At 48.4% G+C, this 15,709-nt stretch overlaps 1 protein-coding gene across 3 annotated transcripts in view; it reads right to left on the reverse strand.

Annotated features, from left to right (window-relative positions):
* Positions 1 to 1,196: 1,196 nt before the first annotated feature.
* The window catches only part of GNG7 (G protein subunit gamma 7), a 340,568-nt gene continuing 326,055 nt past the window's right edge, over positions 1,197 to 15,709 (reverse strand). For all 3 annotated transcript variants that reach the window (XM_085638528.1, XM_085638529.1, XM_085638527.1), the window contains one exon: positions 1,197 to 12,896. In XM_085638528.1, the coding sequence (XP_085494654.1) occupies positions 12,771 to 12,896 (126 nt within the window). In that variant the 3' untranslated portion in view covers positions 1,197 to 12,770. The remainder of the gene's footprint in view (positions 12,897 to 15,709) is intronic.

Here is a 15,709-nt window from a genome sequence, read left to right on the forward strand (position 1 = left end):
GGCATTTTGACTTTAATACTTAATGGAACTACTTAAATACTTTACATTGGCATAAGATTGTCCCGTCTGCTCTGTGCCATAACTACTAGGGGCTGAGTTCAGATTCATTTAGTGTCTTTGGGGTTCACCCCGTTATTATTCCTTGAGGTGGGCGACCGCCCAGCCCAAATAATAATCCACTTTCTTACAACGCAGTAAAGGCACAGTCTGTCTACATGTACAGCTGAAAGAACAGAGCAAGGTGCATCAGAAGGTATTCTACAGACCAAAGCGAAGAGCAACCAAGTCAGCCACAATAGGTTCTTGGGATGTAAAGGGTTAAACCATTTTGCCTTGATGCAGAAGAATGGACAGGAGGAGGGGAGGTTAGCACTGCAGTGTGCTCAGGCCCTTTGTATGAATCGACCATATGCTCGCGTCCAGGCCTAAAGAGGAGGAGGTTCCCTCAATAATGTATGACTCTGGCGCAGAGATAAGGGCACCGTCATTGTAGTACCACCATATGCACCACTGCAAGCAGGAATCCCAGTATTTTGTCTCCATAGGACACTACTCCAGACTTTCACCCAGTATCTGACCTCAAAGGCATTAGTGCAATCTTAAACCGTTGCATGGGTGGTGTTGTAAGGGATCGAAATCAGCCAGCATTTGGGATGCCCTCTGGACATTTCATATAGACTTGATATGACATGTTACGCTATTAGACCTTTTTTGTTGCTAGGTTCCCAGAGTGAACCTGTCTAGGAGCTCGTGGACACCGGCCAGGCCTATGGCAGATGGAGACACAGGTCTTACAGAAGCAAGCACTTTCCTAACTTTACAAGTGTAGGGATTGAAAGGGTCATGCACTTTCCTAACTTTACAAGTGTAGGGATTGAAAGGTTCAAGCACTTTCGGAACTTTACAAGTTTAGGGATTGAAAGGTTCAAGAACTTTCCTAACTTTACGAGTGTAGGGATTGAAAGGTTCAAGCACTTTCCTAACTTTACCAGTGTAGGGATTGAACGGTTCATGCAGTTTCCAGTAGACAGTTGGGGGCCTTTCAATGAAGGACTCCCTAGTTTGCTTCAAAGATTTGGGGGCTGTAGGGGCTGGGGAGAAAGGGATTCGGACCAAGGAGCACTCGTAGGTTCTCACTTTGTAGGTGGATTGCTGCGGCCCCAACCACTAACAGACAAACTGAACTAGTCACATCAAAAGTTTGATTTTTTTTTATTGTTAATCACTGTGTAACAACGATTCGATCAAATATTAAACACAGTGCAAGAAGGTGCTGCAAGCACACCGTCAAGTATTCAAATCAAGATGCAAAGAAGTGAGTGAACAATACATCTAAGGACACCTTCTGAAACACAAGCGATACAAAATATGTTTGGCAACAGACAAAATTTGGCAAAAACTGAAAGGAATGTCTGAGAATACAATCTGGACACTTGGGGCTCCATATCCAAGCCCACTGTGTGTTTATTTAAGGTCAATAAATGCGTGTAACAAGGACTGATCCATTCCAGTTGGTTCTACAGTCAGTAGGATACACTGGCTCACAATACTGTCTCCTTCCACTCTCCAGAACACAAACCCTGCCATGTCTCCCCCGGGGCCACCGGAATATGCTGACCAGTGGCCCCGGAAAAGAGCACACAATGCCAGAGCTGTCGGTGCTTGGGTAGAGTCCAGACTGAGTATCTTCAATGTTACCAGGAACCAGAAGCACACTTGTGGAGGGTCCTGGCGCTACACTAGGCTCACAATTTAGTATTTAAGTCTGACATGAATGTTCAATGAAAAGGATTAAAGTTGAACTTTGAATTCCGAGATGGTGAACACAAATTTTAACAAACGGAAGATGAAATTGAAAAACTGGATGAGCAAACGAGAGAGTGTAGAGAAGATGGCCTTAAGCATCGGGTAAGAACGGTATGGAGTCTGTCATGGACAGAAGTTACAATGCATGGAAAACCAAGGCTACATGCTCACAGAATGCCTCGAGCATCCCTGCCATAGAACAGTCTCATATCCACCTTCACTGACAGCAGACTTATGAGGCATTCTCTTGAGGCTACCCTGCAGAAAGTTTTTCACAGTAATGCAGATTCTGGCTTCAGGAACGGTACACGCGCCCTGCTGCACTCAGTAGAAAGAATGATTCAAGTGTCCACTGCCAAACTACGTCTCAAGCGATAAAAGCTACCACAAACCAATACTGTAGCCCCATCTGCGGAGGAACACAAGCAGCTAAACCAGGCAGACTCTTCCTGTGTGGACTGAGAGCATCTGCCTCTTCTGAAACACCCCCTCTTGTCCATGTGGATCTGTTACAACATCTGTCTCTTCTTAAACCCCCCCTCTTGTCCATGTGGATCTGTTACAACATCTGTCTCTTCTGAAACACCCCCTCTTGTCCATGTGGATCTGTTACATCTGTCTTTTCTGAAACACCCTCTCTTGTCCACGTGGATCTGTTACATCTATCTCTTTTGAAACACCCCCTCTTGTCCGTGTGGACCTGTCACAAAATCGGTCTCTTCTTTAACACCCCCTCTTGTCCATGTGGATCTGTTACAACATCTGCCTCTTCTGAAATACCCCCTCTTGTCCATGTGGATCTGTTACATCATCTGTCTCTTTTGAAACACCCCCTCTTGTCCATGTGGTTCTGTTACAACATCTGTCTCTTCTGATAAAAAAAACCTCTTGTCCGTGTGGATGTGTTACATCTGTCTCTTCTGAAACACCCCCTCTTGTCCATGTGGATCTGTTACAACATCTGCCTCTTTTGAAACACCCCCTCTTGTCCATATGGATCTGTTACAACATCTGTCTCTTCTGAAAAAAACCCTCTTGTCCATGTGGATCTGTTACATCTATCTCTTTTGAAACACCCCCTATTGTCCATGTGGACTTGTCACAAAATCGGTCTCTTCTTTAACACCCCCTCTTGTCCATGTGGATCTGTTACAACATCTGCCTCTTTTGAAACACTCCCTCTTGTCCATGTGGACCTGTCACAAAATCTGTCTCTTCTTAAACACCCCCTCTTGTCCATGTGGATCTGTTACAACATCTGTCTCTTCTGACAAAACCCTCTTGTCCATGTGGACCTGTTAGACTATCTGTTTCTTTTGAAACACCCTCTCTTGTCCATGTGGACCTGTCACAAAATCTGTCTCTTCTTAAACACCCCCTCTTGTCCATGTGGACCGGAGAGAACATCTGTCTCTTCTGAAACACCCCCTTTTGTCCATGTGGATCTTTTACATCTACCTCTTCTGAAACACTCCCTCTTGTCCATGTGGATCTGTTACATCTATCTCTTTTGAAACATCTTCTCTTGTCCATGTGGACCTGTCACAAAATCTGTCTCTTCTTAAACACCCCCTCTTGTCCATGTGGACCGGAGAGAACATGTGTCTCTTCTGAAAGACCCCTTCTTGTCCATGCGGACCAAAGAGAACATCTGTCTCTTCTGAAAGACCCCCTCGTGTCCATGTGGACCAAAGAGGACATATGTCTCTTCTGAAACATCCCCTCTTGTCCAGGTGGACCAGAGAGAACATCTGTCTCTTCTGAAACACCCCTCTTGTCCATGTGGACCAAAGAGAACATCTCTTCTGAAACAGCACCTCTTGTTCATGTGCACCAGAGAGAACATCTGTCTCTTCTGAAACACCCCCTCTTGTCCATGTGGACCAAAGGGAACATCTGTCTCTTCTAAACATCCCCTCTTGTCCAGGTGGACCTGTCACAACATCTGTCTCTTCAGAAATATCCCCTCTTGTCCATGTGGACCAAATAGAACATCGGTCTCTTCTGAAACACTTCCTCTTCTCCATGTGGACCAGAGAGAACATCTCTCTCTTCTGAAACACCCCCTCTTGTCCAAGTGGACCTGTCACAACATCTGTCTCTTCTGAAACATCCCTGCTTGTCCATGTGGACCAGACAGAACATCTGTCTCTTTCGAAGCACCCCCTCTTCTCCATGTGGACCACAAAGAACATCCGTCTCTTCTGAAACACACCCTCTTGTCCATGTGCACCTGTCACATCTGCCCCTCCTGAAACACCCCCTCTTGTCTCTGTGGACCTGAGAGAACATCTGTCTTCTGAGACACCCCCTCTTGTCCATGTGGACCTGTCACAACATATGTCTCTTCTGAAACACCCCCTCTTATCCATGTGGACCAGGGAGAACATCTGTCTGTTCTGAAACATCCCCTCTTTTCCATGTGGACCTGTTACAACATCTGTCTCTTCTGAAACACCCCCTCTTGTCCATGTGGAGCAGGGAGAACATCTGCCTCTTTTGAAACACCCCCTCTTGTCCAAGTGGATTAGCAAGAACACCTTACTCATCTGAAACCCCACCCAATGGTTCTTTTGACATTCAAGCATGCCTGAATACATAGTGTCTCCTAGGGAGAGGGCATGACGCTGCATCTGGGATCTTGCGGTTTACCATTCCACTTCATGATACATAGCAAGATCGATTACTTGGAGTGTTAAAGGAAGAGAGGGGATGCAACATTCTCATGGCCTTTCTGTGGCTACATAATGGTACTCCATGGTCATGGTGTGGATTGTTGCATTTCAATACATCTTCTCGATGCCACAGATTCACAGGTAGCCATCTGGGACACCCCGTCTTTGCAGCACTTGGTGGTCGAACACTGAGTAAAGCTGCACACTACACCCAAGATGACCTCCGTAGCCAAGGCATTACGCAAGCTATTCGGTATTAGTTCCACAGTGCACGTGCCGAGGATTCGTTTTCAATTGTAACCCAGAAATGCCAATTCATTTTGCTGGTTTGCCCACCTCTAGCCATTTTGGGGAGTGCCTAGGATGGTGGGATCAGAGACTACAAAATGACTTGTACAGTCCTTCTAAATTCTGCAAATGTGTTAGTCTAGGGCTTTGCATGCTGGTTACTGGAGTCCTCATGAAATGCTTATATGTTGTCCAGGGGAGCGGCTGGCTGTTACCTTGGGGACACTTCAACTTTCTACACTACCCCTGGATCTTAGCGTATTGGGACAAGTATACAGAAACGATTGTCTTACCTATCTCCTCCTATAGCCAGTACTCCACTTCAGCCTTGGGACCAGACCACATTGATTCAGAAGATGACACCGCCACAGCGAGTATCATATTTATACTTCTCTCGCTCTGACACCACCTCTGGTCTCTGAAACGCCTATTAGTTTTAGTAGGCAGTAAGATGACCCACTGGTCTGCAACACCCACAGATGCTTCCTGTGCCCTGCAGGATGAGCCTGATATTCTGAAACACCCACCACCATGTCTGAAGACTGAGAGAACGCCTATGAACACCAATTGCTGGGTCTATGCACTGTGGGAGAACCACCCCCTTTCTGTAGGAATATCACCTTCCTCTAAAACTCTTATTACCACACCTTGGGCAGTCGGATACAATCACCCTTTGTGAAGAGCTCACTGCCTGTGCATGGGTTTTCAGCACTGATGACACCTTTTCTCTGAAGCAGCTAATGGAGAAAACTATATTGTGCGACAGAGATGCTGAGTCTATCAAAATATGTGCAGACCAATGTTTTCACAAACATGGCCCAATAAGCTGGGGTGGCTCCTACTATGTGCTGACCTGAGAACAGAAAGCAGACAGGGCGCCCTAGCCCATGGTTCAGGGCCCATCATAATGTGCTGCTTTTGTGCAGAGCCACATGGTCTGACGTGCTTACAACCTCGATATCATAATCCACCACTTTCTTACACATCCACCATGGCTCTCTTTGTAAGGATACACCTGTCCTAAACATATGGCTGATCCTAGCGAAGGACACCTCCCACAACCTCGAAGTCTGGAAGCCTGAGGGCCAATGAGGCGAATCAGAAGTCCATAGAAAGTGTAGCAGCCCCCAATGTTGAGATCAGTGCAGTGTCAAGGCACTTCAGTGGGGGTGGATACGAAGTCTTCAAACGAATAACGGGAGCAAGAGCAAATGGTGAGACAAATATTGGAGAAGGAATCAAGTGAGCCACCAGGTAAGGTCACAAAATCTTATGGTAAGAAATATGTCCATAAACTATTGTGGTTTTCATTTGTGAGGGAAGCAAAGGACTATCAAGAATAAAAAAGTCAAACTAAGTGAAATCTTACTAACTTTCAAAAGAGGCGAGAACAAAGACTACCTGGGAGAGGTCTAGCAGATATTATGTAAGGTGAAGAGGAGGTCGCTACACTGAATTTTGGAGGTGGTATACAAACTGTCGAAGGATGGTGATGTGGTGGCTACTAAACTCAGGAGAGCAGAAGATCGAAAACAACTGAGGATGGTGAGGGTGGGGTCTATACACCTCTGGAAATGATCTGTGATGATGGAGGGGGTCTAAACACGAAGGCAAGAAGGAGGACTACAAACCATTGGTGATGGTGGTGGGGGATCTGTATTCCACACTGGAGTGAGGGGAGATCCACTGGGATGACGGGCGGTGTGTACACTACACTGAGGTGCGGAGGAGGTCTATGACATGTTGAACAGTGAAGGTGTAGGAGGCATTCAAGTGAGGTGAAAGTTAGTGAGTCAATATGCAACCTAAAAAGAAATAAACCAACAAGACGAAGATATACCTTGTAAAGTTTCAAGTGAGGTAAAGAAGGTCATCTGTAAAGTGGCCATAAGCTGAGAGGGTGGCGAGTAAGAGTGAGGCACGATGGAGGAATAGTCACTAGAGCTAAGGCCACCCATCCACTCAGTGAAGTGAGAAAAGATCTAGATTATGAACCCAGAATTCAGAATCGATGCCTTTAGTAAGCGCATCGCTAGAAGTCGACCCTTATAGGCTAGGGCATTTAACAGAAATACAAGGTGCCCGTTCTTCCTAAATTTAAGGAAGGAATGTTGAAAATGTTAATAATTGACTGCTTCGTATTCTGTTGCAGTGGTCCCCAGACATCCTTGGTGATGCAGTGATAACAGTGGCCTGGGTCCGAACCTCTTTCGTCCACCATTTTACACAAGACTAGCTTTGCTTCACAGAAGGAGGCTTATGTCACATCTGCAGGAGTCACAGAAGAAGAACGGAGGGACTGCAAGGCCATGATTAGATGCAGCATCACTGGCTTCCAAACAGACTTGCACAGAAGCCACACATGTTGCTCTCTTCTCTTTCTTGTTTAGTTCACACCAGGCCTTTCCCATTCATGCTTACTTCGCATTTCCCCAGAATTGTGCTCGAGGTCTTAGTCCCGCCACTAATCCTCCAGCCTTTCAAGAAGGCGAATTTCAGGTACTTAAATAAGCCTGATATCGAGCACAGAACTAACCCCATCTGCCACTTCCCGCAATATATGATAGCTCCGTAGGCTCAACAGTCCTTTGATCTGCTAGGGCCATGGCACAGGACCTTCTATACGGTAGCATTGCACAGCATCGCCTATGCTGTGTGACACAGGACCTTCTATCCGTGAGCATTGCACAGCATCGCCTACGCTGTGTGGCACAGGACATTCTATCCGTGAGCATTGCACAGCATCACCTACGCTGTGTGGCACAGGACCTTCTATCCGGGAGCATTGCACAGCATCACCTACGCTGTGTGGCACAGGACCTTCTATCCGTGAGCATTGCACAGCATCACCTACGCTGTGTGGCACAGGACCTTCTATCCGGGAGCATTGCACAGCATCGCCTACGCTGTGTGGCACAGGACCTTCTATCCGGGAGCATTGCACAGCATCGCCTACGCTGTGTGGCACAGGACCTTCTAGCCGGGAGCATTGCACAGCATCGCCTATGCTGTGTGGCACAGGACCTTCCATCCTTGAGCATTGCACAGCATCGCCTACGATGTGTGGCACAGGACATTCTATCCGTGAGCATTGCACAGCATCACCTATTCTGTGTGGCACAGGACCTTCTATCCGGGAGCATTGTTCAGGATCGCCTACACTGTGTGGCACAGGACCTTCTATACAGGAGCATTGCACAGCATCGCCTAAGCTGTGTGGCACAGGACCTTCTATCCGTGAGCATTGAATAGCATTGCCTACGCTGTGTGGCAAAGGACCTTCTATACAGGAGCATTGCACAGCATCGCCTACGCTGTGTGGCACAGGACCTTCTATCCGTGAGCATTGCACAGCATCGCCTACGCTGTGTGGCACAGGACCTTTTATCCGGGAGCATTGCACAGCATCGCCTACGCTGTGTAGCACAGGACCTTCTATCCGTGAGCATTGAACAGCATCGCCTACGCTGTGTGGCACAGGACCTTCTATACGTGAGCATTGTACAGCATCACCTACGCTGTGTGGCACAGGGCCTTCTATCCGGGAGCACTGCACAGCATCGCCTACGCCGTGTGGCACAGGACCTTCTATCCGGGAGCATTGCACAGCATCGCCTACGCTGTGTGGCACAGGACCTTCTATCCGTGAGCATTGAACAACATCGCCTACGCTGTGTGGCACAGGACCTTCTATCCGTGAGCATTGTAAAGCATCACCTACGCTGTGTGGCACAGGGCCTTCTATCCAGGAGCACTGCACAGCATCGCCTACGCTGTGTGGCACAGGACCTATCAGGGAGCATTGCACAGCATTGCATACGGTATGTGGTACAGGACCTTCTATTCATGAGCATTGCACAGCATCACCTACGGTATGTGGCACAAGACATTCTATCTGGAGCACTGTACAGGATCGCCTACGCTGTGCGCACAAGACCTTCTATCCGGGAGCATTGCACAGCATCGCCTATGGTATGTAGCACAGGACCTTCTATCCGTGAGCATTGCACAACATCGCCTACGCTGTGTGGCACAGGACCTTCTATCCAGGAGCATTGCACAGCATCGCCTACGCTGTGTGGCACAGGACCTTCTATTCTTGAGCATTGCACAGCATCGCCTACTCTGTGTGGCACAGGATCTTCTATCCGGGAGCATTTCACAGCCTCACCTACGGTATGTGGCACAAGACCTTCTATCCAGGAGCATTGCACAGCATCGCCTACACTGTGTGGCGCAAAACCTTCTATCCGGGAGCACTGCACAGGATCGACTAAGGTGTCTGGCACAGCACCTTCTATCCGGGAGCACTGCACAGCATCGCCTTCTCTGTGTGGCACAGGACCTTCTATCCGGGATCATTGCACAGCATCGTCTACGCTGTGCGCACAAGACCTTCTATCCGGGAGCATTGCACGGCATCGCCTAAGATGTGTGGCACAGGATCCTCTATCGGGAGCACTGCACAGCATTGCCTACGCTGTGTGGCACACCATATACACCAATAGACTCGTGACCAGGAATTTGAGAATATTTGAATGTCTTCAAGGTAAAGGGATGTGTATACATTGCACACCGTCAGGCTCATGGCCTGCTGTATATTCATAGAGCATCAGGCTCGTGGCACAGCATTGCGTACGGTATGTGGCACAGGACCTTCTTTCCGGGAGCATTGCACAGCATTGCCTACACTGTGTGGCACAAGACCTTCTATCCGGAAGCATTGTTCAGGATCGCCTACACTACGTGGCACAAGACCTTCTATCCGGGAGCATTGCACAGCATCGCCTACGCTGTGTGGCACAGGACTTTCTATCCGTGAGCATTGCATAGCATCGCCTACGCTGTGTGGCACAAGACCTTCCATCCGGGAGCATTACACAGCATCGCCTACGCTGTGTGGCACAAGACCTTCTATCCGGGAGCATTGCACAGCATCGCCTACGCTGTGTGGCACAGGACCTTCTATCCGTGAGCAATGCACAGCATTGCCTACGCTGTGTGGCACAGGACCTTCTATCCGTGAGCATTGCACAGCATCGCCTATGCTGTGTGGCACAGGACCTTCTATCCAGGAGCATTGCACAGCATTGCCTACACTGTGTGGCACAGGACCTTCTATCCGTGAGCATTGCACAGCATCGCCTACGCTGTGTGGCACAGGACCTTCTATCCGTGAGCATTGCACAGCATCGCCTACGCTGTGTGGCACAGGACCTTTTATCCGGGAGCATTGCACAGCATCGCCTATGCTGTGTGGCACAGGACCTTCTATCCAGGAGCATTGCACAGCATTGCCTACGCTGTGTGGCACAGGACCTTCTATCCGTGAGCATTGCACAGCATCGCCTACGCTGTGTGGCACAGGACCTTCTATCCAGGAGCATTACACAGCATTGCCTACGCTGTGTGGCACAGGACCTTCTATCCGTGAGCATTGCACAGCATCGCCTATGCTGTGTGGCACAGGACCTATTTATCTGTGAGCTTTGCACAGCATCGCCTAAGGTGTGCAGCACAGGATCCTCTATCCAGGAGCACTGCACAGCATTGCCTACGCTGTGTGGCACAAGACCTTCTATCCAGGAGCATTACACAGCATCGCCTAAGATGTGTGGCACAGGATCCTCTATCGGGAGCACTGCACAGCATTGCCTACGCTGTGTGGCACACCATATACACCAATAGACTCGTGACCAGGAATTTGCGAATATTTGAATGTCTTCAAGGTAAAGGGATGTGTATACATTGCACACCGTCAGGCTCATGGCCTGCTGTATTTTCATAGAACATCAGGCTCGTGGCACGGAGACTTGTACATATTGCATGCCATCAGCTTCATGGCACAGGAACATATACATATGTAACACATTAGGCTCACGGTGCAGGGCCGTGTACACATCATATGAGAGCGGCTCAGGATAGAGTGAACTCCAACTCTCCTGAACACAAAGTTTAATGCCTGTGATGTGCCTGTTCTGACTCTCATCTATCACCAGGCCCGTGGACATTACCTTATGCAGTGAACACATCTGGGTAAGTAAAATTCAAACTTAACATTGGTCCCTAGGACAGATCAAGAAAATGGAAAGAAAGGGAAAGACAAGTACTAGCAGAAGCCTTCAACGGAGTGAGAAGGTCAGCGAAAGGACACGAGTACCCACTCAGTCACAGAGTGAGAAAGACGCAGTGTTTTAACAGTACTGCAGAAAGTAGCAGTGGATGATGAGTGGGAAGGCAGGGAGCAGCTGGTAGGCACCTTTTTGCATCCATTCACTTTGGCCAAAGTTCAGAGTACAAAATGTAGATAAGAGTTTTACAGAATCCATCTAGAAATGTCCTTTGTCATTACGCTTATAAAATAAAAGTGATAATATAGAGAATAATGCCTAAAGTAAAGCTTAGTATGGCACCTTTATTAGCGCAGAATGGAGCCGAACTTAGGGCTTAGCAGAGCCACGCCTCACCTCCTGCGGTTTAAATCCAAATATACAGCTAAGCATGGCCACACTTCTACCAGAGCAGAAAAAGCCTATTCTACAGCTTAATATGACCACATCTCCACCAGAGCAAAATAAAGTATAGTTTTACAGCTTAGCATGGCCACACTTCCACCAGCACAGGTTAAATTCTAATGTACAGCTGAGCATGGCTGTGGCACCGTCAGAGCAGAATACCGTCTAACTTAAAGCTGACCACAACCCACCAATGCAGGATAAGGTCTAATGTACAGCTTTGCATGGGCAGAGCTCTACTGGTAAAGAATAAAACATTCTGCAGCTGAGCATGGTCACACCTCGTCAGCACTGAATAAAGTCTAATCTAAAGCTTACCATAGACCAACAGACCTGATCTCAAGCTGAGCATGGCCCCACCTCAACAAACCTGACCTAAAGCTTAGCATGGCTCCACCCCCAACAGATATAAGCTCAAACTTAGCATGGCCACACTCCTAACAGACCTGACCTCAAGCTTAGCATGGCCCCACCTCAACAGACCTGACCTAAAGCTTAGCATAGCCACAACGCCAACAGACCTGACCTCAAGCTTAGCATAGCCACACTCCAACAGACCTGACCTCAAGCTTATCATGGCTACACTCCAACAGACCTGATCTAAAGCTTAGCATGGCCCCATCTCAACAGACCTGACCTAAAGCTTAGCATGACCACACTCTTAAAAGACCTGACCTCAAGCTTAGCATGGCCACAACGCCAACCGACCTGACCTCAAGCTTAGCATAGCCACACTCCAACAGACCTGACCTCAAGCTTACTATGGCCACACCTCAACTGACCTGCCCTCAGGCTTAGCATGGCCCACCTCCCTCAGCAATGTGACACACTCAGAATGACTGGATGCAGAGGGGCTAATGGACCCCAGAATCTGTTAAGGCTCTCTAAGAAGCTGCCAGAGTTCATGATACATCTATTTACACACGGTCGAGGGACCGTCATGCAGCCACATACCACATTCTTTCATGAGATGTTCACAGACAATAATACAACTGATAAGATTCGGAGGATTCCCAAAGGGGCATAAGAGCAGCACGTTAAGATAGCCATTATATTCAAAAGCATTCAATCTTTGTCAAAAGAATCAAATAACTGGCCCGCCTCTAAGCCTCACTTTCTAGACTCTACAAATAGAGCCTTGGTACAGAAGAGATCGGAGCCCGAAGCCAATCTTAGGTGCTGCAGCTGAAACAACCAACCCATGTCCGAATCCGTGGACCGCCTCTGGTGCTCCAGCGCAGTCCGCACACGTTACCCTGGGTCAGTGTCTGCTGCCCACATACACTGCATGGAAACTCAAATTCTTCTGTCATCCGAAAAGTTGCTCTTCATTCGGTACTTTGAACCCCTCTGAAATACTAGCACCAATTTCTTTTTAAATTTTGCTTTGAATTGTACCTAACCCTGACCCTTAGTGTTTAATCCTTCACACTGATTCAAGACGTGTTGGATTGGTGCAGGATGTTGGCCTGGCCGCAAGCAGCGACTAGAGGATGATGCAGGGCTTTTTGTCCTTAAAGGGGTTCTCTGACGTGGGTACCCCAACCAACAAGGGGTCATTCTTGGCATGCTGCTCACAGTAGTTCATGAGATCGACGGCTGCTTTGGAGACCTGTAGAAGACAGGCAAAACAGGAGTTCAGAATGACAGAAAAGGAGAGATGGCCGCATTTAAGGGGGAAGGCTGCAAGAAAGAGGAGTTAAGGGCAAAAGCATTACTAAGAGATGTTTTGAAAGGAAAATGTTACCGACCTATTACACAAGCTTCACATCTCCTCTGCTACAGAGTAAAATGCAGTGGAAAATTCTGCCACTAGTGGTTCAGTAGAAATGGGATCTGGAGTACTCAAGGGTGAAAAGAGCTACGCCTTAGAAAGACTCGCCAGGAGTGTCCTCAGCTCTCCGCCTTGACTCCATCCAGACTGCTATAGTCCACTGCTGAGTTTGGAAGAGTGAAGGCATCAGGAGAAAAAGAATTTGGGAACCAGAGAAACATCTGTCAAAGCATGTTTCAGAGCTACTGACGTTTTTAACATGACTCCATCACAAATGTAATTTTTCACACCTTTTATAGATTTTTTCAAATTTTAGTTTGGACAAAGACGGTTTACATTTCGCCCTTGGCGGAAAAAGTGGTGGCAATGTATAGACTTACACAGAGGATGTCATCTATGTTTTCTATGGTGGGAAAACGATGACATCAGATACAAAATCTGTGTCCTTCCTGAGCCAAGAGACTAAAATCACAATAAGAAAAAGCCTGTGCTGCACATGCCTAAGTGTCGGCTAGAGATCCACCCTCGACTCTTCCTGAGTGTCGGTCAGAGATCCACCCTCGACTCTGCCTTAGTGTCGGTCAGACATCCACCCTGGACTCTGCCTCAGTGTTGGTCAGAGATCCTCCCTGGACTCTGCCTCTGTGTCGGACAGAGATCCTCCCTGGACTCTGCCTCAGTGTCGGCCAGAGATCACCTGCCTCAGTGTCTGGCAGAGATCCACCCTCGACTCTGCCTTAGTGTCCGGCAGAGATCCACTGCCTGGTATATGTTGGTCACTAGTTAAAGTGGCCACCTTGCACCAGTACAATTCGACTCTTATGGTAGATAGGTTTAAGACAACCTTTTAAAGAAAGCTATCCTAGTGGTAGCTGTGGAGAGCAGCCTTCAGGCTAAGTCTTTAGAGGAATGTAAAGCAGCTTGTTTTACCTTATAATCTCTTGAATTACCAAATGAAAGGACACCACACAGGTATATATATAAAATATATATGTATTTATTTCCAACACACTCTACTAATCTCTTTATGAGATTAGAAGTCAGGAACATATGCACAAATCAACGTTTCACAACAAATTGAGCACTTATATGGCTGGGGCCCTAGGGGCGTACCAGATCATATACTAAAAAAGAGGTATAAGAAGAACGACTTAAGAAGGGAGAAGGCCTAAAGCCTTCAGAAGCGCTGGGGCCTCACTAATCCACCCAAGGCAAGTAAGTAAAGGACCCGAGGGAGACGCATGCAGTGTGAGAACATAGGCGCGGATCCCAATAGACTTCAATGGAGCAAGTCGCGGTTGGAATTTTAAAGTTTTAGGATACTTCGGGAGAGTCTACAAGCATGTCACTTACAGGGTAAGTAGTTCTACAGCCAACACACACAGGAGCACCGGAGCGCATGAGTTACCTCACCCAGGAAAGCCGGGTGCGTAGGTGTCTTTTGGTGTCGGGTCGCGGCGTCGTTTTCAATGGGAGCCAAAGAAGGCTTGCTGCTTGTGAAGACAGAAGTGGTGTCCGGTGGAATCCAAGGGTGGATTCTGAAGAAAGAAGACCTGAAAGCAGAGGATACAGTGTTCAAAGTCACTTGCCAGTGACCCGGGCCCAGGAAGATGGATGCCCACAGTCGTCGGGTGATTTCAGGTGATCACGGGTGTCTTGACTCTTCAGCCACGAGGTCCAGGAGGCGTCGACCACGACCAGGAGCTGGATTCGGCGTGTCCCACAAAGTCTGCAGCTTACTGAGGTGTTGGCAACCGGATTGGAGCCAACAAGCCATGGCAACAGCAAGTCTTGTGGAAAGTGTAAAAAGTCAGTGGTGCAGACCAGCAAGGTCTGAGGGACTCACCCAGCGACGGTAAGTCAGGGCAGGCCTGGAGCAAACAGGGGAGCCCTTTGGTTCTGTAGAAAAGTCTTCAGGGGACCCACAAGCCAACCGGCAAGGGATCGCAAAGACGCCTCGGGACGATTCACTTCACAGGAGCCCACGGTCACTCGGGAGGAGGTAGGCCTCTGATTTTCGGTGGAAATCCTGCTGGAGGCTTGGACCATACGTGGCCCAGTGCACAAGTTCGTAGAACGTAGTGAAGGGGTTGCAATCGACAATAGTGCACGGTACCCGGGTATTGCTGTTCCTCGTCACTCGTGGGGTCCACTTGCCTCAGCTTCGCTGGGGACTCACGATGGCCTTGGAGAAGTCAGGAAATCCACTTCCGGGGCTGCAGGGACTTCGGACTCTGGCGGGAGCGGGAAAGTTTGCGACCGTAGATTCAAAGTTTTGGTGCCTGCCAAGCAGGGGAGTCACTCCTTGACTCCAAGGGAGATTCTTCAGTCTTCCAAAGGTAGTGGAACGTCGAAGGGCCAGGATTCTTCTTCAGAGCGTCGTCCAGGGATATCTAGTTTGCAATGGCAAGGGTTCCCTAACTTATACTAAAAGAAAGGGAGGGACTAGCTCTATGACCCCTCCTATGGGAGGGTCAGGGGAGTGGGTGGCTACACCCAGTACCCTTTGTCCAGTTTCGCGCCAGAGCAGGGGCAGGTAGCCCCTGAACCGGTTTGAGCTGGCATACGCACAGAGGAGCCTACTGCTCCCCCAGTGCAGGACTTCAAAGCACTCTAGGTGTGCACCCACCCAGCCCCAATACACTAAATCC

The sequence above is a fragment of the Triturus cristatus genome, chromosome 12 (assembly GCF_964204655.1).
Source record: "Triturus cristatus chromosome 12, aTriCri1.1, whole genome shotgun sequence".
NCBI classification, from domain to species: domain Eukaryota; kingdom Metazoa; phylum Chordata; class Amphibia; order Caudata; family Salamandridae; genus Triturus; species Triturus cristatus.